The sequence below is a fragment of the Hydra vulgaris genome, chromosome 15 (assembly GCF_038396675.1).
Source record: "Hydra vulgaris chromosome 15, alternate assembly HydraT2T_AEP".
Lineage (NCBI taxonomy): Eukaryota > Metazoa > Cnidaria > Hydrozoa > Anthoathecata > Hydridae > Hydra > Hydra vulgaris.
The window spans coordinates 22887501-22910767 of NC_088934.1; the positions used below are offsets into that span (position 1 = coordinate 22887501).

Here is a 23267-nt window from a genome sequence, read left to right on the forward strand (position 1 = left end):
TTGATGTACCATTGTCTTTTATGAGCTAAATTATTTGGTCATGTGACAAGCAGCCATCTTGTCAACTGATGTTTTGATTAAAAAACATTTTCATTAATTGTAATTTTTTGCTGAACAACTGAAATATTTAAAGATTTTGAGGTTCTTATTTTTTTTTAATCCTATAAAATAATAATTATAGCTGTTATGCCAATATCTTGTTTTTTAGTGCTAAATATTATTGGGTGACTTAACTTACTTTAGTGTTTGTAGATTTGTAATACATATTTTAAATTATGTTTGCAAAATTTCCTTTGACACGTAATCGAACTGCAATATGGTTGATTGGTCAACCTGAGAAGAACCTACCAAACAATGTCCTTCCAACAATGGTTGATGTGTTAAGGACGTTTTTCCACTATCAAAAAGTTCCAGCCAGTGCAAAAGCAACATCTAATGGTTTAGCTCACATCTGGAAAAAAGCCAGAATTCCAATGACTTACCAGCCTCATATTGTATCAAAAGTGAAAGCATGTGTTGATGAGTATAATTTAATTAAAAAGAATAAAGGAAGAGCTAGTAAGTCACAGATTGCTAGAGAGAAAGATTTTAGTATCAAATTAGATTTACTGTTTGACATTTCACACAAGGATGCAAACAAGCTAATTAAAATTGATGAAGATAAAATATTTCTGGAAGACCAAAAGAATGCTTGTATGATGAAGATGGCTGGAGAAGATGTAAAATTATCTCAACAAGGAAAGCGAACAGCAGAGCGTCAACAAGCAGAAACAAAAAGAAAGCAGAATGAGGAAGAGAGAAGACAAAAAGCAAATGCTGTCCTTACCCCTGGCTGTAGCCAATTTAGTCTTGATTGTGATAGTGATAGAAAAGCAACAGAAGTCAGTGACATTCCCGATGACAATGATGATTATGAAATAGAAATTCCGGTTTATCACAAAAAACTAGTAACCCAATCAACTGACTGTGAACAAAGTCCTAAAAATAAAAAGCCACATATTCTCAATGAAATTTTGTCTTCTCCAGATGTATCATTAACACTTGATCAAATCAATTTATCTGACCAAAAATTCACTATATTGGCAGCTGCAATTGCTAGAGCAAGTGGAGAGGACCTCCAAAGTACACCATTATCGAGATCAACAGTCCACCCCAAACGCATCATGCACTGTTCATCAACTGAAAATCATATTCGGCAGAAATTTATGTAAAGTGAGAAACAACATATGGTCGTCCACTGGGATGGTAAGATGATAAGAGACAGCACCAACTATGAAAATCCAAAGTCCAATGTTGATAAAATTGCTATTGATGTGACTGGTCGTAATCTGGAGAAAATACTGGGTATTGTAAAGATATCATCTGGCACTGGACTGGCACAAGCAAAAGCAACCTTCCAATTACTGACCATATGGAAAGTTGCAAATTATATTGTCAGTATGTGTTTTGACACAACAGCGTCAAACACAGGTTCCAAAAATGGTGCGTGTATGTTGTTAGAGAAGTTGATGGAGAAAAATCTTCTCTACTTTGCTTGCCGTCACCATATGCATGAAGTAATTATTGGGGAAATATACTCAGTTTTGCTTGGACCCAGCAGTGGGCCCAACATAGCTTTGTTCGAACGATTTCAGAAGTGTTGGCCAAGTATAAATCAAGCCAATTATGCTCCATTAGATGACGCCCATCTTGCTGAACCACAGCTTCAGCAACTTAGATCAGAGGCTGGCTACTTTCTGCAGCCTTTCTTATCAGATGACTCTTCATACTTACCAAGAGAAGACTACAAAGAGATGATCGAGCTGTGCCTTTTAATTTTGGGTTTTCCGTTATCAGACTATGCCACCAAGAAGTATCGCTTTTGCATGCCGGGAGCTTATCACATGGCTAGATGGATGGCTAAAGTCATCTATTGTATGAAGATACATCTCTTAAGAAATGAATTCAAGCTGACTATGAAAGAACAGAACAACTTGTGCGAATTTTGTATCGTTGCTGCTCATATCTATATATCAGCATGGATTGCCTGTCCAATTGCAAGCGATGCTCCAGCAAATGACCCGATGCTCTTCACAAGAACTAAACAATATTCTGAGATCAACAAGGTCATTTCAAATGCTGCTATGAAGAAGCTTCAAAATCACACTTGGTACCTTGGGTCAGAAATGATTCCATTTTCATTATTTTCTGACAGGGTTTGTGACAGAAAAAAAGTTAATTATTGAAGCTATGATTCAAAATGGAGCTGATTGGAGTGTCAGGGGTATAAAGTGTCCAGCAGCAGAATTAAACAAGTTGGAAAAGAAGCAACTTCGTGAGCTTGTTACATCATCATCAACTGCTGCTTTGCAGTCACTTGGTCTCGATGTAACCATTTTATCTGGAACAGATCCAAAGACCTGGGAGGAAATTGCTGATTTTCGTTATACTAAAGCAATTGTTAAATCTGTGAAAGTTATCAATGACACTGCTGAGCGTTCTGTTGCTCTTATGAGCACATTTAATCAATCCATCACAAAAACTGAATCTGAAATGCAGAAACTAATACAAGTTGTTGAGGACAACAGAAAACGCATTACAGATTGCCACAAAAGCATCTTGATGACATATGCCACTGTTGGCACAGACTAAACTTTTGATCTTGTAAATAGTGCAACATTTGAATGTTATTTGCATTATTTAAGGAATTTTTTGAAAATTATTAATTGTATATCATAGCTATAACTCAAGTTTTTTAAATATTATTATTGAGGCGAATGCTTTTAACACAGTAAATTTTTATTTTCCTTGAGCAACCTCTAAATATTATCCAAAACACCTAAGATTTTGCACAGAAGTTTTTTTCAATCAAAGAAACAATATTTAAAACTGTGCAATATTTGATCCAAAAAATTTTTTTTTTGGACACCCCTAATTCTTTCTATATTTACTCTTGTATGAAATACCATTCATCCGAATTTCTTTGCATACTTAGCCTTGCATGAAACAATATTGATGTCATGCTGAAATAGCCATTTACAGGTACTTGCATGTTCTTACAAGACATTTACATGTAAAGAATTTTAATGCAAAGAAAAGCAGATTTAAATTAAAATTTGATAAAAAAGCTTTAAAACATATTTTTCATCAAAAAACCATCTAAAAGGGTTAGCCTTTAGGTTTAACCCTATTTTTTTTAATTATAGTTTAATCTTATAAAATTGTTTTGGGTTTTATGTAATATATTTGCCAAATAAATTTCATTAAGTTTTAATTGTAATAAATTTAAACCTCACTTTGAAATAAAGATTTAAAAAACTAAAAGTTGTAATTATAATTAAGTTAGAACTTAATTATAATCCACTCTTAAGTTCAAACTGTCTTGATAAATTCTTCTATGTGAATAATAATGCAAGACCTTAGCTTTAGAATAAACAGCAGTGATTAGTAACAATTTCTTACTTGAGGATCAATATCACGCACAGTACTTCTTGCTTTAGCTGTTAATTGATGAATAAGCCCTGCATATTGAACAGTAGTAGAGTTGTCCAGTGTTGTTCTGATAGGAATACCTAAATATAAAATCCTATTTAAAAATATAAACACATTAGTTAGAATGTTACCAATAAACCAAATTGACCATTGAAAAATTAATGAAAATGTTGTTTTTGTGAAGAAAAAAATTGAATGTTTAAATGATTTTTGAAAAAAATTTTAGCAAAATTTAACTTCAAGTTTTCTTACATAACAATATTAAAGTAAAAATTTAAATTAAAAATGTTTACATTTTATGCAGTTTTTATGTTTAGTACAACCTCAAAACCCCTATGCACTATTTGTTTTGGCAATTGTTTTGACTAATAAAAAACTTTTTTTTTGAGACTGAGCCAGAATGCAACAAATTCAAACCTCACTCTAATAGAAAAAAATTTTATCAACACTTTATCATTAAAATAAATGAAATTTTTTTTGTTATGGACCAATTATTATTTCTGTTGTTAATTTCTCCTTCCAATCCATCTTTTCAGGGATGCAAAGTCCCAAAAAGGACTCCGGATTTGAAAGTCACAAAAAGATTATTTTTTCCTAGTTTTTGTTAGCCAGGAGCTCCAAAAATGTAAATAAATTTACAGACTACTTTGAGAAAAAAAATTAAGACTTTTAGGTTAGAGGAACAACCAATTTTTAAAACCGGAGTCCTTATGTATAGTGGTGGCTCCAGAACTCTGGGGTAAAAAAACTCCAACACATTAATTCTCATGAATTTTTTCTTTTCACAGATCATAAGTCATCCAACATTTTTGGAGCTCTTGGACACTAGAGACAAGAAAAAAATAGAGATTTAAAGCTGTTGTCTTTTTAGGACCCTGCATCCCTGCATCAGTAGAGAGACTCTCATTCAATTTCTTAGTGTCAGTATATAGTGAGGAAGTTAACTCTGACATAAAATACTTCCCTATCTTAAACTGCTTGGTTAAGCAAAAGCTAGAAATAGTATCATAGTAAAAATGAGGATTCCCTTTATTATTCTCTAAACAATTTAGTAAGTGTTATTCATTTAACTGAAACTAGCTTTTCTGTCAGCCGAAAAATGACATGTTTTATTTAAATAAAAATTGTATTTACTATAAATGTTATAATATTAAGGATTGGTACCCATGGATTTTACTATTAATATTAAGGATTGGTACCCATGGATTTGAACTCTCCCACCAAAAATAGAATTTTTTATTTTCCGGACCATCAGAAGAACACTAAATTTTAATTAATATTATAAAAATGTTATCAAATCGTAAAATTTTAAAGGTTTGGAATTATGATCTCAAAAAGAATGATGAGGCACAATGCAAACAATGTCCAAAATTAATATTATACAAACGCAGTTCAACTGTTGGGTTGAAAAGACATTTAGTAAAAATCCACAATATTATTTTAAATAAAGAATGTGAAGGTGAACCGCCAAATAAAAAACATTTTGTTCAATCTAAAATTGATTCTATAATTTAAAAAGTTTCATTAGGAGAATGATTGGTAAAATTTGCTGCTATTGACAGATTTTCCATAAGTGCAATAGTTGAATCAGATCAAATTCATAAGTTGCTTCATGATAAAGGCTACAGTCTACCAAAATCTAAAACAGATATCATGAACCTTATCTATAAGTATCATATTGAAATAGTTGAAGAAAAAAAAAGAAAAATGCTTGAAATAAAAAAAAATTCAAGTTTAGTGTAGATTTGGATGAATATTCAAAAATTGGCAGAAGGTTTATGAATTTAAATCTTCACTTTAATAGCAGTTTTATAAATCTCGGATTAGAGAGAATAATTGGATCATTTAATGCAAACGATTGCCTTAACTACTTATCAAAAATTAGATATGTTTAATGTTAGTCTTTCCAGTGATGTAGTTTGCATAACAGCAGATGATGCTAATATTGTGGAAAAAAATTAGGAAATATTTCTCCTGCTGAATATCAACTTTATTTTGCCCATGCAATATATTTAGCTGTAATTTATAAAAAGAAAATTGAAAATAATCAAATTTCTGATGAAGATATTGAAAATGATTTTGATGTTTTTGATGATGAAAATAATAATAAGGATGAAAATGAAATTAGTTACCAAGCTCATCTGATCTTGTTCCTGAGCTTCATAAGATTCTGGTTAAAGTTCGTCAAATTGTTGTAACTTTCAAAAGATCTCCTTTAAAAATGGACATTTTGAAAAGTGAATTTGGACAAGAGCTAGTACTTATTTTAAATTAAAAAACTCGTTGGAATTCAATGCTGGTCATGATTCAAAGGTTTATTAAAGTTAAAAATGCAGTTGGCAAATCTCTGGTAGATTTCAGTTTAGAAAAATTCATGTTCTCTAATGATAAGCTGGAAGTAGTGGAAAGTTAAGCAAAAAATCTTGAACCAATTGTTTTAGGTTCTGTAATGATTTGTAGGAGGGAAGCAACATTATTAACAGCTGATGACACATTAAACATTATTATTAAAGAACTTAATGCTCAAGATTGCTATTTAGCAAATAATCTTAAGAATGTTCTAGTTGAGAGGATATTTCAAAGAAGAAAATACGATCTTGTTGGTTTATTAAGGTTTTTAGATAATCCAGTCTTTTAAAAGTGATACGTATAATAACTTATTTTGCATACCATCTAAAACAGAGATGAAAAATATAGCTATTGAATTAACTGAGAGACTTTTCCCCATATTTGAAAATATACTAAAAGTAGGAAATAAAATTAATGATAATGATAACCTTAACAATATTATGATTAATGATAAGCTTAACAATAGTAATATCAGTTTAAAAAAGTCATTGGAATCTAAGGCTGAAAGATTAGAAAAGTTTGTGAAAAAAAAAGACATTTTTGTAGTCAATTGCAAGTCAACTATGCATCAAGAATTCAATTTGTTTAAAGCAACTAACAAAAGATCACATATTTTAGATATGCTTTATAACGCACTTTTAATTATTTGACCATCCAGTTTTGAAACTGAAAGAATGTTTAGTTCAACAGGTTGATTTTTTACAAAGTTTAGAACTAAATTATCAGACAGTCATCTGGATCTACTGGTTTTTCTAAAAGGTCACTTTAAATCACAAAAATAGTTTTAAAAATAAAGTAAAAAGAAAAAAAATTTTTATTTGTTTGTTTTTTTATTTAAATGAGCGTTCCCGGGATTTTCCTGAGATCCTGGGAACACTGTGAATAATTCCTGCTATCAAGGATAGCAGTCCGGGAATTTGCGATCCTTATATAATACTTCAATAATTAAATGAAATCATTACAAATTATTGGAAGAAATGAACTACAAAAAATTTTACCTAAAATCTGAGGTTGAAAAATGAGGTAAAATATTATCACATAATAATGCTTCAAGTAACATAAGGTTTTCATAAAATATGTAGCTAAGATCACACAAAAGGTCTTGTCCAAAAAAAAAAATGGTCAAAGGTACAGCAGATGCCCCTGCTAATTCAGCAAACAAAAATTGAAAATAAGAGATGCAATACCATTTTTATTAAATACTTTTTTTTTTTTAAACTTTTTAAAAAATTTAAACTATTCAAAATCTTATTTCTAAGCAAAATATAATTTGTATATTGGTGCACAATATATTGTGCACCAGCCAATACAAATTATTTAAACATAATAAAAAAATGCAAATTACTTAAAAAAAATTTAAAATCTTACCGGTAAAAAACTAAACTGAAAATAGCTATTTACTGACAAATCAGTATTGCAATCTCAAGTGTCTGTTCTCTCGTCGACAACATCACATATAATGCCTTATGTTATATTTATATCATTACCAATAAATGCAATACCATTGACCAGAAAACAAATAGTTAAAAGATCCTTTAAATTTATCCAACTTTAAATCAAAGAATTTTGTCAAAAACAAAACATTTCACCTGCCCTTAACCCTATTTAACTTTTGTTTAGTTAAAGTTTTTTTTAACTTTATTTAACTTTTAACCTCTGCATATAACGACAAACAACCCACTGTTGAACTGAATATTTCAGCAAACTTGTCTAATAAATATTGAAAAGTTAATAAAATTAACTTGACAAGGTTTCTACATACAATGTTATGGACATAAAAAAAAAAACAGCAAAAAAATTCCAAAAAGCTTATTTACCTTTTAATAATATTTTTTATGTTCACTCAACACCCAATTACAATACTCTAAACAACACCTAATTACAATATTTTATACCCACCTCACCCAAAACTCAATTAAATTATTCAACTTTCAATAAGATACCTCAAGTATACTTTATTTACAACTCAATTAAGATATTTTATATATATATATATATATATATATATATATATATATATATATATATATATATATATATATATATATATATATATATATATATATATATATATATATATAGTGTACACTGGATTTTTAGATGTTTGAGTTTTGAGTGTTCAGTATTTATGACCCTGAAATGTTTATAGCCCCCTCAAATTGAGGGGGTTACAACATTATATGGTCATAGTTTTTGAAAAATAAGAGATTATTGCATGAAATTTGAAATTTGTTAATGAATAGAATTTAGATAAAAATAGTAAAGAAAATATTTCATAAACTCGTTGCTCCCACGTTGAGGGCTGGTTGGGCCCAAAAATTAGGGTTTTTTAGTTCCCAAGCTCCAATAACCCCAATTCCTTACAAAACATTCTTTTTTGATATAAGCATAAACATACAAAAGTTTAGAGTTTGCACAATGCCTGTAAGTGTCAAAACTCAAACAAATAAAAAACCAGACTACACCCCTCTCTATATATATATATATATATATATATATATATATATATATATATATATATATATATAAAGGAAACTTTCGGCTTCGGCCGAAATTTCGGATGAAACCGAAACCCAAATTTCTGCTTCAATAATTTTTTTACTTTTCCTGTTTCGGCCGAAATTTCGGTTCAAACCGCAACCGAAATGAACCGAAACTTTTAAAAGATTTTTTAAGTTTTAATATAGAGTGGGATCATGACAGTTTCCTAATTGTAATCGTTTGTTAGTAAATCAATTTTTAATTATAACAATTGTAAAAATTTTAATTGAAATCACGTTACATAATAGTTTTAAGTTACTATTCTCAAATCATTCTTAAAATGAATTAACATTTAAGTAAAGCAACCCAAACCAATAGTTTCATCAAAAGTTTCTCAGTGCTAAATTTTACAATGGAAAATAATTGATAAAAAACTGGTTTATGGAATCATTTTACTGTGACAGTTAGTAATTTCAAATACGGAACTTGCAATTTGAAAATAACTTGTGGATCGCACAATTCAAAACTTCAATCACTTAGCGGACTTTCATCACATTTAAGGAGTGGTTTACTCTAAAAAATCTCTTAACTGAAAAAGTAATACAACTACCGGCAGTCCTATAAATCTCAAAAATTGATTCAAACTTCAAAGAAGGTCTGAAGTTTCTTGTGCGACCGTGGCAGGTGGTTAGAGCGCTTGCCTTTTAAGCAGGAGATCCAGGCTCAAAACGAGCTTCGGATATATTTTTGCGTCACGGTAATGAAGGAGGCATGAACTTCCTGGTTAAATGCACTTCCGCGGTGCTTTGTGACAAGACCTCTTGGGGCACCTAAGTAACAAAAAAAAAAAATGTTTCATAGATTTATATTAGAAAACAACATTAAAAGCAAAGTTTGGTTTGGCAAAAGTAGCAAAGAGATTCCTTAGACCTCCACCAACATCTGCCGAAGTTAAAAGGTTGTTTTTAACTGCTGGAGAAATTCTTTCAAATGAAAGAAACAGACTTTTGCCAGAAAACATGAAAAAATATGTATTTCGCAGAGAAAATACTTCAATTATTACCTTTAATTATTGAAATGTCTTGACATATTAGAGTTTTTATCAAACTATGGTGATTGGCTAGATATATGTAAAATAGTTTTTTTTTGCTTTAATTCGGTGATTATAAAAAGTTCAAGGATTTTAAACATTCATTTTCAAATTTCGGCCGAAATTTCGGTTTCGGTTTCGGCTACGGCTTCACTGAACCAAAATTTCGGTACTTTCAGTTTTGGCTCAAATTTCGGTTTCGGTCGATCACTATCTATCTATCTATCTCTCTATATATATATATATATATATATATATATATATATATATATATATATATATATATATATATATATATATATATATATATATATATATATAATAATATAGTTTACAGAAATATCAAACCCTTGTTACTGTCATCCACCTGCCATTCCTACGAACGCATAGCCATAAAAATAAATTTAGTTAATAGTGTATATATCATCATCGCAACTTATAGATCAAATCCTATTATTCCAACTGGAATTTTTTTTTCAGAATCGTACGAGTTATTGGAAGAACTTCAACTATTTCTGGTGAAGTGTTATTGTGTGGTGATTTTAATTGTCCAGGCAATAGTCCAACAACTATAGACTCACAACTTACTGATGTTCTTGAAACCTCTAATATGATACAAGGGATTCATACTTTAACTCAATTGTCTTCAATTACCGGTACTGCTAATCTACTTGACCTTGTAATCAATTGCAGTGACGACAACTTGCTTTACAACCTTAAGGTCAAAGATCTGGGTATTTTAGACCAATACATGATTCAAGCTGCATTACAATACTTCGCAAAACAAAACTGTTTGGTTCTCTAAACAAAATCTCTCAAAGTTAGATATATCACTCTTCATAATCAAACTGCAAATGATGCCATGTTGCACTTCACTGGCAATATTTATTAACGATTATGCAGAATAAATAAAAACTAACGTAACAACTATCCTTGATAAATTGGCAACAATCCAGAAATATGCAAAAAGACTTAATTTGCACAATGATAAATGGCTGTCAGCAGATTTCAAGAAAAATAAAAGCAGATGTTGAAAGCTGGAAAAATATTACAAAAAAAGTGGTTTATTGGTAAACAAAAAACTCTACCGTAATGCTTTGAACAAAAGCTAAATTCAGCTTAGGGTAATTAAAAAGAAATATGGTGTATTGCTAAAAAATTAATGCACACAAACTCTATAAATGTAACTGATAACAATATAATACCGGAGGAAAAGTGTGAAACAATAAATTAATATTTCATTAACAAACTTGAAAGTGTAAAGAATACAATCCAAGAAAGGCAGACTGCCCTTCCAAAATCATATAACATTTCAGAGCTATCACTTCCTGCAGCAACATTAATGTTAACACTTAGTACAGATACACCTAAAGATGTCTCTAAAATAATCAAAAATCTCAAACTCAAGACATCACGACTTGATTTTATTCTTACTGACATCCTAAAATCTTGTGCTAAAGTTTTTAACCCTATTATTGCTCACCTAGCTAAATTATAATTTAATTCTGGAAAATTTTCCCAGTCTCATACAAAATTGCTCAAATAACACCAATTCCCAAAAATCCAGATCTAACTGATTTTGATCTTACCAATCTGCCCCCTATATCAAATCTGAACACTATTTCAAAAATTCTTGAAAAGCTTGCTTTATCCTAGACTTTTTCCACATATAACTTCCTCTGTAAACTTCAACCCTTTACAATCTGGTTTCCGACTCAATGATTGAGTCGGAAACCAGATTGTAAAGGGTTGAAGTTTACAGAGACTCAATCAATGACATTTTATCAAGCATTGATAATGTATCAACTACTATCCTCCTCTCTCTAGACATATCAGCAGCCTTTGATTCTACTGATTACAAACTACTAACAAACCGTGCAAAAAACGAATTTGGTATCACAGGAACTGCAATCGAATGGCTGTCTTCATACCTTCATAATTGAAAAACTTTTGTTTCTATTGTAACAACAAAATTATCTCAGATATTTCAACCGGAGTACCACAAGGTAGTGCTAATGGCCCATTTCTATTTTCCATGTTTGTGTCTCCCGTAAATTGCATTAAAGCTAAACTTGGATATAATCACCATCAATATGCTGATGATACTCAACTGCAACTCTTGCTGCATCAAATTTGGTAAAAATTCTCGATATTACCTTAGATTCAAAACTCTCTATGGACCAGCACATAAAGAATATTGTAAAATCCTGCAACTTATTAACACTTATTAAAGGGATGCCAAAGTGCTGAGACAAGTTGTGTTTATTTTAAAGAGAATGATAAAAAAAAATGTTTGGGCAGAATTTTTTTAAATAAAACAAAATAATAAATGTATACCAACAAAAACAAACTTTGCTGTTTTACTCAAAGCTCGCTGTCTCCACAGTAGCAATTCTCTCAGAGTCTTAAAAATATATACGCCGCAATCTACACTCTATACTAGGGTCAATCAAAAAGTTCATATAATCAATTTCTTTTATAACAAAGAATAAGCAAACAACAATTAAATTAAGAGTGGGTCATAAGTAGGCACGTTGCTTCAAAATAATCTTATTTAAATCTGTTTTCAGTTTTTCCAGTTGCCATTGCATATGATCATGTGAATGTGACCTTAAGTTTGTCTCCATGGCTTCTTGAACCTCTTCCTTTGTCTGAAAATCCAAATCCTTGCGATAAAATTCAAATGAAGGGAAAGCATATCTGTCCAACAAGTTAAAGTTGGGGCTATATGGAGGTTGAGTGACACGGGTGACTTTTTTCTCAGCAAGAAAGTCTCTGACAGCAGCAGACACATTTGGCCTGGCATTATTGTGCTGAAGGAGCATTGTGTTCCATGTTACTCTTTTCAAGCCTTTGTTGACAAAATTAGAATGCACATTTGATAGGAAAAGCATGTACACTTCTGAATTGACCGATTGTCCATTTGGAAGTACATCAACAGAGGCCTTGCCATCAAATGAGCGCAAATCACCATACTTTTTGCATCAAATTGTGATCTCCTGATACGTTTCGGAGCTTCTTCGCCCTTTGAAATCCAAGTGCGATTACTGCGTTTGCACCTGATCAATCTGTGATAAATCCACTTCTCATTCACAACAATTAGACGTCGTTCAACATTGAATTCATCTCGTAGGATGGTCAGAAATTTATGCGCAAGTTCAACCGGATTTTGTTGATTTGCTGGGGTGAGGCCATATGGGATCCATTGTGAACAAATTGATCTTTTCATCAATTTTTTGGTGATTATTGAATAAACTGAACCAAAAAAAATGTTTATGACATCACAAATTTGCTCTATTGTTAAAAATTTGTCTTCATCAAGCAGTTGTTGAATAATCTCAATGTTATCTATAGTTGTTGAGGTACTGGGTCTACCTGACCTTGATTCATCTGAAAACTGACTATAATCAATTATGTTTGATGTAGAATACTTTAGGTAGTACTTGTATACTGTTTGAATGGAAGTTGCATCCTCACCTCAGGCAGTAGTTATAAATTTGTGAGCATCAGATGGAGACTTCTGATTATGACGACAAGTCTCAATTAACAATCTAATACCAACTTTGTCAATTTGCATTATAGCTTTACTTATTTAAATGATCTAAAATTAAAAATATTTATTTTATTAAACATATATGTACATAAGTTAATGTTAAGAATATCTATAAAAAATTTTATTGGCAAGAATATTAAAATACGAATTATACAAACTTTTGATTATACTAATAATTAATTCAAGTGTGTTTAATTCCAAAGAGTTTTAGTAAATGACATCATTGTAGAATTTTTTTTTTGAATCAATATTATTTGTTATTGTTTTATTTGTTTTTTAAAATAGGGTTTATTATCAATCGTATGACTTCCCAATAATTTTTTTTTATAGAGCGTGAGAACCATATAAAATTAAGATTTTTATATTTCACTCTTAAATAAAATAAATATATAAAAAAGTCGTTGACCACCTTATTATATATTCTGAATCTTTTTTTCTTTTTATGTAAATAATGAACTTTTTTTTAGTTTATCTAATCAGTTTATTGCTATGACATTTTTCTCCTATCAAAATAACATTAAAAAAATTTTTAAATTTTTAATAAAGAAATAATTTTGGTAAACGACATCATTTATTAGAGATATTAGCCGAATTCTTTAATTTATAGTTAGAAAATATTATTAAGTATGTCAATTCAGTGAAAATTGATAAATTTTGATGATTTGCATATAAATATTAAGGTAATTTTGTATTTTGCATTTGGATTTTGATAATTGAATGATTTAAATGTCAGCAACTTCATACCGATTCGAACCTCTTTAAAAAAAGACAAAAAAAACCTGTATGGATAAAAGAAACAAAATAGTTGGAAATTGTATCAACTATGAAAATTTGAATTTTGATATTGCTAAAACGTCTAAGTTAAGGTTTTTAAGTGTTGGCGTTGAACAATGGAGAAAATATGGATATTTTTAAAACTATGCCACTTGAAAAAGAATGTCTTTGTTGAAATAAAGGAAATAAATATCGCCTCAGGTATTACAAATTAAGTAACATTCTTTAAAATATAAACTGATGTGCGCAGTATTAATAATAGTAATAATAACAAACATTAACTTTTTTGTACATAACGGCTATGTAAAGTAAAAAAAAGTTTTTTTTTTCAAGATCATCAATGATAACAGAGCATAAAACAGACAGCTTTTTATTAATTAAAGCAATAAATAATGTTTTATGGCAATAATTCAAGACAGATGGCGATTAAAATTGTTATTGTGTTGAAGCGCGCGTTAAAAAACATATTTAATATTTCCTAATTTATATGTCGTATTTGGCAAGTATTTTACGATAATACTACACTTTTTTTGCAATCTTTAACAGTAATTATTTAACTTTAAAAATAAAATAAAATGAGCAATACATGTCTTATAGAATAAATTTTATTAAATATATCTTGCTTGATTAAATAAGTATTTCGAGAATATATGTAACCTGATGAAAAGTTTAGCAAATAAGGGGTCGTCCATAATGTACGTACACCTGAATTTCTACCCTTCTTCCCCCTCCCCCCATTCCACATTTTGCTATAGTCTTTTTGAGTACCCTCCATCTCACTAAATCTATCTACGCTCTTAACCTACCTACCCAACAATTTATGAAATTCTTTTTTACATTAGTGTCTCTGTACTTTTATAATTAACCCCCTGCCCTCCATCTCATATATGCTCTTTGCAGACCCCTTCTCCCCCACCCAAACATTCGTACTTTATGAATAATTCCTAAATGCTGTTAATTAAACTTTTATAAGGTTAAAAAATACAAAATAACTTTTTAACAGAACCTCTATACGGATAATAATAATTTAATAACAATAAATATAACACAAAATTAATTTACAGCAATAAACATGCTTAAAATGTCTGAAACATTTTATTATTATTTTTAATGTGAAATTCGTAAAAATAACAAAAAACTAATAATTTGAAATAACTAAAAAAATTCTATAGTAATTTACGATTTTAAAAAAAAAACTTTTATATAATGATAAGTAACTAAACATAATCTTTAACAATCTATAATGGAAAAAAAAATCTATAATTTGCTAACAAAAAAAATTTTTAAGATTTTTTATCGAAATTCTACAATGACATCATTTAATAAAAGTCTTTGGAATTAAACGGGCTTGAATAAATTACAAAGTCTGTAGATTGCAGCGTATATTTTAAAGACTCCGAGAGAATTGCTACTGTGAAGATGGCGAGCTTCAAGTAAAACAACAAAGTTTGTTTTTGTAAGTAAACATTTATTATTTTGTTTTACTTAAAAAAATTCTGCCCAAACATTTTTTTTTATCATTCTTTTTAATATAAACACAACTTGTCTCGGCACTTTGAGATCCCTTTAACTTATTAACAACTTATTAACAATATTAGCACACTTCATTATAATCGTCCATTTCTCACTAAAAAAGCTGCAAAAACAATTGCCTGTGGAATCGTAAACTCTCGACTTGATTACTGTAACAGTCTTCTATCTGGAACTTACCATATTACCATATTAGGGCACTTCATTATATTTGTCCATTTCTTACCAAAAGTGCTGCAAATATAGTTGCCTGTGGAATTGTGGAACTCTTCCTATAAAACAAACATTACGAGTTGCAGATATTGATACTCCACCAAAAGCCACTATACCATCCATACCCATCAAAAAACAATAACCAAGTGGTTTGAAGTCAACTACAAGTGCTTCCACAAAAACTTCATTTCCATTTGGTATGACAATTCGAGTTCAGCTAACGCCTTCGCACTGTTGTTGTTGTCCATTTACAGTAACTACGCTCACTACTTTCTTAGTAATTTTTGCCGCACATTTTTTATAAATGATGCAGCAGGTACATCCTGAGTCAATCAACACATCCCGAAGAACGCTGTTAATGTCCAAACGTATAGTAGGTAACGCCATTATTGATTGTTAAGGGAGAGAACTGACGCAAACATCTTCTCCCTTGGCACGTTTTTTGAACACATTCTTGCCGTGTCCTTTACACGAGTAACACAAAATGTCACTTTCAACCCGACTTATTTCGATTACTACTTTTTTGTAGATGACAATGTCTTGCAAAATGATTGGGGAGTTTACATTCATAGCAAATTGGTCGCGTTCGATCTTTAAGTGACCTTGGCTCAGCACATCATTTTGATGCAGCAGCAGCAAAATTTTCATTCGTTCCATCGCTCCGTTCTTCAATCATAAGTGCTCTTGCTCGCGCAAGTATTTGTATAATAGTAAGATCATCCATACGTGAACTTGATCTTAGCATCAATCGAACTTCCTCGGGGAGCCAAGAAACAAAGGAACATTGAAACATTGGTGGGCTACCAGACAAAGCAATTGCTGTCTGGTAGCCCACCAATCAGCGTAGATAATCTTCCCAGTTCCGCCAAATAAACATTAACTGCCTCTTCATGCTTAACTTTCTCGTATTGAAACATAAGCTGTAAATGAATCAACGGCAAATGTTTTTAGCAACGCCTCTTTTATCCGGTAAAAATCTTCTTTATCAGTTTCTGCTAACTGTTGATATACTGCAAACACACCATTCGTGAGACGGAGAGGAACAACACTTGCAAGATCGGTTACACCAATTAGTTTGCATAACAGTTCAACTTTTTCCAGCCATTCTGCAACTGATTGTTTCCTCTAAACTTCAGAATTAACTTTAAATCAACTTTAGTTGAAACTTTGCCGAAATAGCTTGTTGTATCACATCAGAAAGAACTTTTTTAAGTTGAGCATAAAACGCCTCACCTATCTTAATACAATTCAACATAATTTATATACAAACTAATTCTCTTGATATTTACAATGTCTTTATATTATATACAAATACGCCTATATACATATGCAATTATTTACAAGTAACGCAAATCAATCGTTAACTTTAAAACAATCATTAAATATAATTACACTTTACAAAAACTTAAACCTCCCAGCTCCCCAACACAAGATCGTCAGACAGTTGCCAACTTGTACGTCATTGAGCAAGAACATCACTTGATACAAAATCTTTCTGCACCACGAACTTGGAACAATTTAAGTGAAAAAATGCATGATTCAACATCATTAGAAACATTTTAAAAAACCGAACTTATCAAAGCTGCTTACTCAACCTAAACAATGCTTGTTTATTAGTCCTTCTGAATCACTTCATCATATTTATGATTGTTGTCAAACTATGACACTTTAATCTCTAATTACTATTATTATTATTAGTAGTAGTAGTAGTAGGTTCATCAGGAAGAATCATCAGGATTCTTCCTGATGAACCTACTGATGGTGAAACACAGTGTTGAAGTAATCAAAAATTAGATAAGTTTTTTTACTAATTTACTAATTTATTATTGCTCTGTTCTTTTAGAACATTGAGCACTCTATTTGTAGAATACACTAACATCTATATATATATATATATATATATATATATATATATATATATATATATATATATATATATATATATATATATATATATATATATATGTATATATATATATATATATATATATATATATATATATATATATATATATATATATATATATATATATACTTAGTTGAAAAAAAAACTAATGTAATAACATAATAGAATAAAAAAGATTTGTTACAACAATATTTAAAAATTATTAACTATGTTTGTTATTTTCTTCAGACTAAGAACTCTTCTTCTCAAATATTATATTGTTTATAAGGTGTTCATCATAACCAAGAAAACACTTGTTTATTCTTTTTTTTTTTTTTTGACTTTAATGTGTTTTAGGATTTGACAACAACAAGTCGACAACACTGCTCTAAACTTTAATGTTTACAGAGCAATATATTGAAAAAGTAACATTTAAAGAAAATACCTTCTTGATTAACAACTATGATACCAATTACTCCTTTGTGACTTCCAATTCTCTTTAATGTCTCTTCAACCTCAGACTAATAAGCAAAATAGTACACATTAAGGGATAACATTTTTAAATTAACTCTAAACTATTAAAGTTTATAATAAACAATCCTATTCTACCAATAAAACTTTAACACACATTAACTACCAATAAAAATTTGATGCATATAAACTACCAATAATCCTTTTAAGCTTTACTAAAAAAAGTTTATGTATAAAAAAAAGATGTTAAAATAAAAAATAAAAATCATATTCAGAAACTGTAAAAGTACTTTTAAGCTTTTAACAAACTATTGTGTAAATATAACATGTAAAAAAGTTCAAACCCCTTAAAAAGATAAGGTTGAATCCTTTTTAACATTGTAAACAGGCATGTGAAAACATCCAGGGCGTACAACCCTAAGTTTCAGTTTTTTCTGATTTTTACACTATATAAAAATTTTAATGTTATGTAAATCCCTACAATCTCATCCATATTTTAAAGATTTCCAACTTCTTTAAGCGTGGTTATTGTTAATTAATTTAAAATAGCATTGCTTATTTGTTTTAGTCTTTAAAACTTTTTTGCTTTAGTTATTTAACAAAAAAGTATAACTTATATATAATTAAAGGTGTATTGTCTTGCAGTAAACCAATATAAAATGCAAGAGAGATTTAAATATAAAGTTAAAATATAAAATTCGGTTCCAAAAAAAGACTTAAATCCTTACCATTTTATTGATTTTATTCTTACTGCTCAAAAGTCCAATCCGTTTCCAGTCACAACCTTGTTTTGTGCTCTGGAATAATAACTTAAAGTTTGTATATTTCCGGTCTTTTGGTAGACACCGGTACATAAATTACGAGACACCGGTACATAAATTACGAAAATCGGAGTTACCCAAAGTGCTCATCGTAGTTAGAACGAATTAGTAAAATTTAAATATACAATTTTAACAAAATTTCATCTTGGATAATCTATAACTTATGCTCAGTGAAAGATCCAGCATTTATTGGTGCTTGAAGTAGCTAACTTCCAGATATGGATCAAACATTTGTATGTTTATACTTATGTCAAACGATGATGCTTTGCAAAAAATTGCAATGATTGGAGGCTAGGAACTAAAAAGCCCTAAAATTTTGAGTATATGGTCATTATTTTTGAACGCTGAAATATAATACTATGAAACTTAAAATTTATTGATAAATATAAGTCTAGTTGAGAACAAACTGACCAATTTAATGCTGGTAAACAAATCACACTTTCAATTTTATGAGCAACGCGAATTGCATTCTGCTATACCATGGTCAGTTTACTTTATGACTCAGGTCACAGGAATTGTGTGAGCTGGGTCATAAGAACCTTTATTGAGTATCATGTACAAAATCCAACAAAATAAAAGTTAAGAAAAACTCGACTTATCTATCTCAGGGAATCATTAAGTGACAGAAACTGCTGTTAATGTGTTTTTTTAGGCAATACCAACACGTTGGCTCACGAATAAGGTTTTGGCGATTGAAAAATGAATTGAAAACCTATTTTATTACGTTTTGTATTTTATTTTGCAGGAAACACTAGAAATATTGGAAGAGGACGGTATGTAGTATGAAAAATGAACAATCCGAAGCAAATGGGGTTTTCAAGAAAATGAAGCTACAGGATACTGCCAAAATAACCATCATCTCCAGTTATACTATGAAAAGTTTTGATAGAATCAAAAAAATATTGATATTGAGTATTGATATTGAATATTAATATTGAATATTAATATTGAATATTGATATTGAATATTGAATATTGATATTGAGTATTGATATTGAAGATTGATATTGAATATTGAATATTGAATTGAATATTGAATATTGATATTGAGTATTGATATTGAATATTGATATTGAATATTGATATTGAATATTGATATTGAAAATTGAAAATTGAAAATTGATAATTGAAAATTGATAATTGAAAATTGATAATTGAAAATTGATAATTGAAAATTGATAATTGAAAATTGATAATTGAAAATTGATAATTGAAAATTGATAATTGAAATATTGATATTGAATATTGAATAAAAGTTGTTAATATTGACCTGGCCCATAAAGCATTTGTTTTTAAAAGTTACGCTCTGAACGTCAGTTAAACGCTTTTGATACTATTGTTTTTTTATTTTGCTTTTTGCTATAAATGCAATTTTCATATGCATACATATACTATAAAAGAAAAAGCTGAAGCAAGTAGAAGACATAATGTCTATTCACTGAGCACCATTTTTATAAAATTGTGATTTATAAGTATCTTATTATAAAAACATAAATATATAAACTAGAAGATAATATATATTATTGTTTTACATAACCTTTAATACATGAATAAGCAAATAGTAATTGCTAAATTGCATACGCTTTTTACAGTTGAAAGAAACAAATAAATATTGCACACATACACATATCATGCTGAGAAAAAGTGAATATCATTTATAAGCTTTGTTATATGGCTTGTGATAATAACATATTTTTTTAATTTATCTTAATTCATTATTTGAGTTTAACTTTATTTAAAAGAAACATATAAATTCTAGCATAGTGTAACTTATAAATATGAAGAACCATTTATATTCTTTTTTTAAATTGATCTAGAGTGGTTATCTTTTTATTAGCTATGTCTGAAAGTGTTTTCCATAGTGCGGTCTACGGTACTTAATTGAGTATGAGCTCGATTTCAAGCCACATTTTGAAACAACAAAGTTGTTTTCTAAGAATCTTCTAATGTATTTATGACAGATATCAGGTTAGTTTTATACATATAGACTATTTCCAGCTTAGTTCTTTACATATAGACTAAAATTTGATTTATACATTTTTAATGCTCCAAGTAAACACAGGAAGTTCGCAAGATTCTTCTCTCTTAGGTCCAAATAAAATTTGACATGCATGCTTTGTTTACTGTAAAAAAATATTAATTTTATATGATAACCGATGTTACAGTATGTTAAGTAACTATAAATAAAAGCAAAGTATAAACTTCTTAGTGATTTAAAATTAAGTAATTGTTTAGCTTAAACGTCTTCTAAACGTGCTAAACTTTAAATAGTAATTTTCAAAAAAAAATGACCGTTGATCATTATTGGCAACCGTTTTGAAATTTGTCTCTTATTTGTTGGAAAGGGGCATCGAGAGCGCTGTTGAATAATTCCACCTGTTTCATCTTTCAACTGGGCTTCATTCGTGGAAACTAGCTTTGTTCCTGAGTTATTCATTTATGACCGGAGGCAGTCAAACGGGTTTTATTAATAATGTTAGGTAAAAAAGATTGCACTCTGGTGAGATCCTCAATAAGAGTATTCTTAAGCTTCATTTCATCACCTCAGGAGTTGTTTTCTGAGACTCTGACAAAGTTTATTGCTTAAAGAGCTTTGAACCAAAAGATTGTAAAGCTGATAAGTTAAAATAAAAAAATCCGTTTCAACAGATATTTTACTTTATCCAATTAATCAGTAGATTAAGATCATGAAGGTTCTGCAAAGATACAAAAATTTCCTTGGATTCTTTAGATAACGGCTTCTCAGACACAAAACACGCACTCTATTAGGCTTATGAGGTTTCAACAAAGAATATAACATATATATTTCAGTAAAATAACTTTTGTGGGGCATATCGAGACAACAAGTTGTTTATATAACTGACTATATTACTACCATTTTGTGATGCTATTTACAGTTTGATGATTTTATTTTTAATCTAAAATAATATCTTGCTTATTTAAAAACGCAACATTAGTAATAAATTCAAAGAAATTTTTATAACTTACCTTCGATTATTAATAGTGTTTAATGTTAAACAACAATAGTAAAAAATTATATAAGAAATATCAATCATCTAAAATGGGATAAAATGCAGTTTTAGCTGTTACTATGAAGAAACTTGGAATTCGAAAAGCTTCTGATACATATGGCATATTTAAAATTGCTCTGCATTGGCTTATTGCTATTAAGCCAGCTTATCAAAAATGTTGCCAAATAGTTTCAGGATATTTTTGTGTGATTTATATGATCTATAATATTTTTTGTTTAATTTTTAATTTAGTAGTTACCAATTTAATAATACATAGGTTAGGGTTGAGCGGAGGTATTATATAATAAAACACAAAAACTTTTTTTCATTTTTGTGGTTATTTCTTTTTTTTGGTGTATGGGTGTACGGGCGTGAAGTTTTTTATAAGTATGTTAAATTTTTGAGAGTTTAATGTCTGAAGATGTTTAAATGCTAGATAGCTTTCATTTTTTATTATTTTTAAAGCTTGACAAGTAACGAATAACTGCTGCTTTGTAAGTGTCCCGTTTTGTCCCACCTATTTGTAAAATGTAAAAATTTTGCTAGTCTAGTGTTTTGTTTCTAAGTGATACCCTGTATGTAAACTATTTGTTTCTTGACGATACCCTGTATGTAAACTATTTGTTTCTTAGTGATACCCTGTATGTAAACTATTTGTTTCTTAGTGATACCCCGTATGTCCCGCTCTACTCTACATCGTTTTAAAAGGTTAAAATATAGGCTGTTTAAAATAAAAATAAGAAATTTCCTGAAAAAATTGGTACTACAATTTTTAAGCACTGAAAATAAAAAATTCAACACAAAAGTACCAAATTTCAACTTTGATGAAGAATTAAAAAATTGTTCCATTTGTACCTTTTCCATAGTTTGGTATTTTTGAGTCTATAGTGTCTACTAACTACCTTGAAAAGTGTGGCTGCGGTTATCTGCGATCTCAAACACTAAATAATTTTAAAATATTTTTTTAAACAAATAAAAAATTTCTTCGAATAAAAACAACTTCTTTGTTCATTCATTACTAAAACTAAAAAAAACTACTTTAAGGCATAAATGACTAAAGTGAATTTGTTTTCGTGTTGTTCTTGAAAGGTAAAAAGCTATTTTTTATTTTAATTATTTGATGAAAGTTTAAAACTGTCGGCAAATTTAAATTTAGTATCAGATAGCAACACAATTTTTTTTTTGAACTCATTGCTCTCTTATTTTGGGTGGGGGCTAACTTTTTGAGGTATTTTTGATCCCGGGTTTCAATAGCCGGGATCAAAAAGACTCCATAAAGTTAGCCCTCACACCAATGACCTTTTTTAATTTCAAAAAATAAAAGATTCAAATATATTTTATTTTTGAAAGTTACGGTTATGTTAAGTTTACAACCGCCTCCTTTTGGGGAAAGTGAAAACTTTATACAGTTATATCTTTCGAACTTTAGCAGATTATTAGATGAAAATTAAAATCTGTCGCTTTAATTCTCAAATAATAATAAATAATAGTAAAAATAAAAAAATAAAACAACTAACACATAAACTTTTAGGTTTTCTTGTTTCAAAACTCCAATAAATTTGAGCCGAATGGCTGCATTTTTTTTTTTGTGCAAAATGATATATTTTGACTTAAGCATG

At 29.4% G+C, this 23267-nt stretch overlaps 1 protein-coding gene across 1 annotated transcript in view; it reads right to left on the reverse strand.

Moving 5' to 3' along the window:
* Positions 1-18686, reverse strand: part of LOC136072154 (dynein light chain roadblock-type 2) — a 22671-nt gene extending 3985 nt beyond the window's left edge. The window contains exons 1-3 of the mRNA XM_065820780.1: positions 18546-18686; positions 17792-17867; positions 3442-3551 (exon numbers count right to left, since the gene is read on the reverse strand). Coding sequence (XP_065676852.1) covers positions 3442-3551; positions 17792-17867; positions 18546-18671 — 312 coding nt within the window. The 5' untranslated portion in view covers positions 18672-18686. The remainder of the gene's footprint in view (positions 1-3441; positions 3552-17791; positions 17868-18545) is intronic.
* Positions 18687-23267: the final 4581 nt, after the last annotated feature.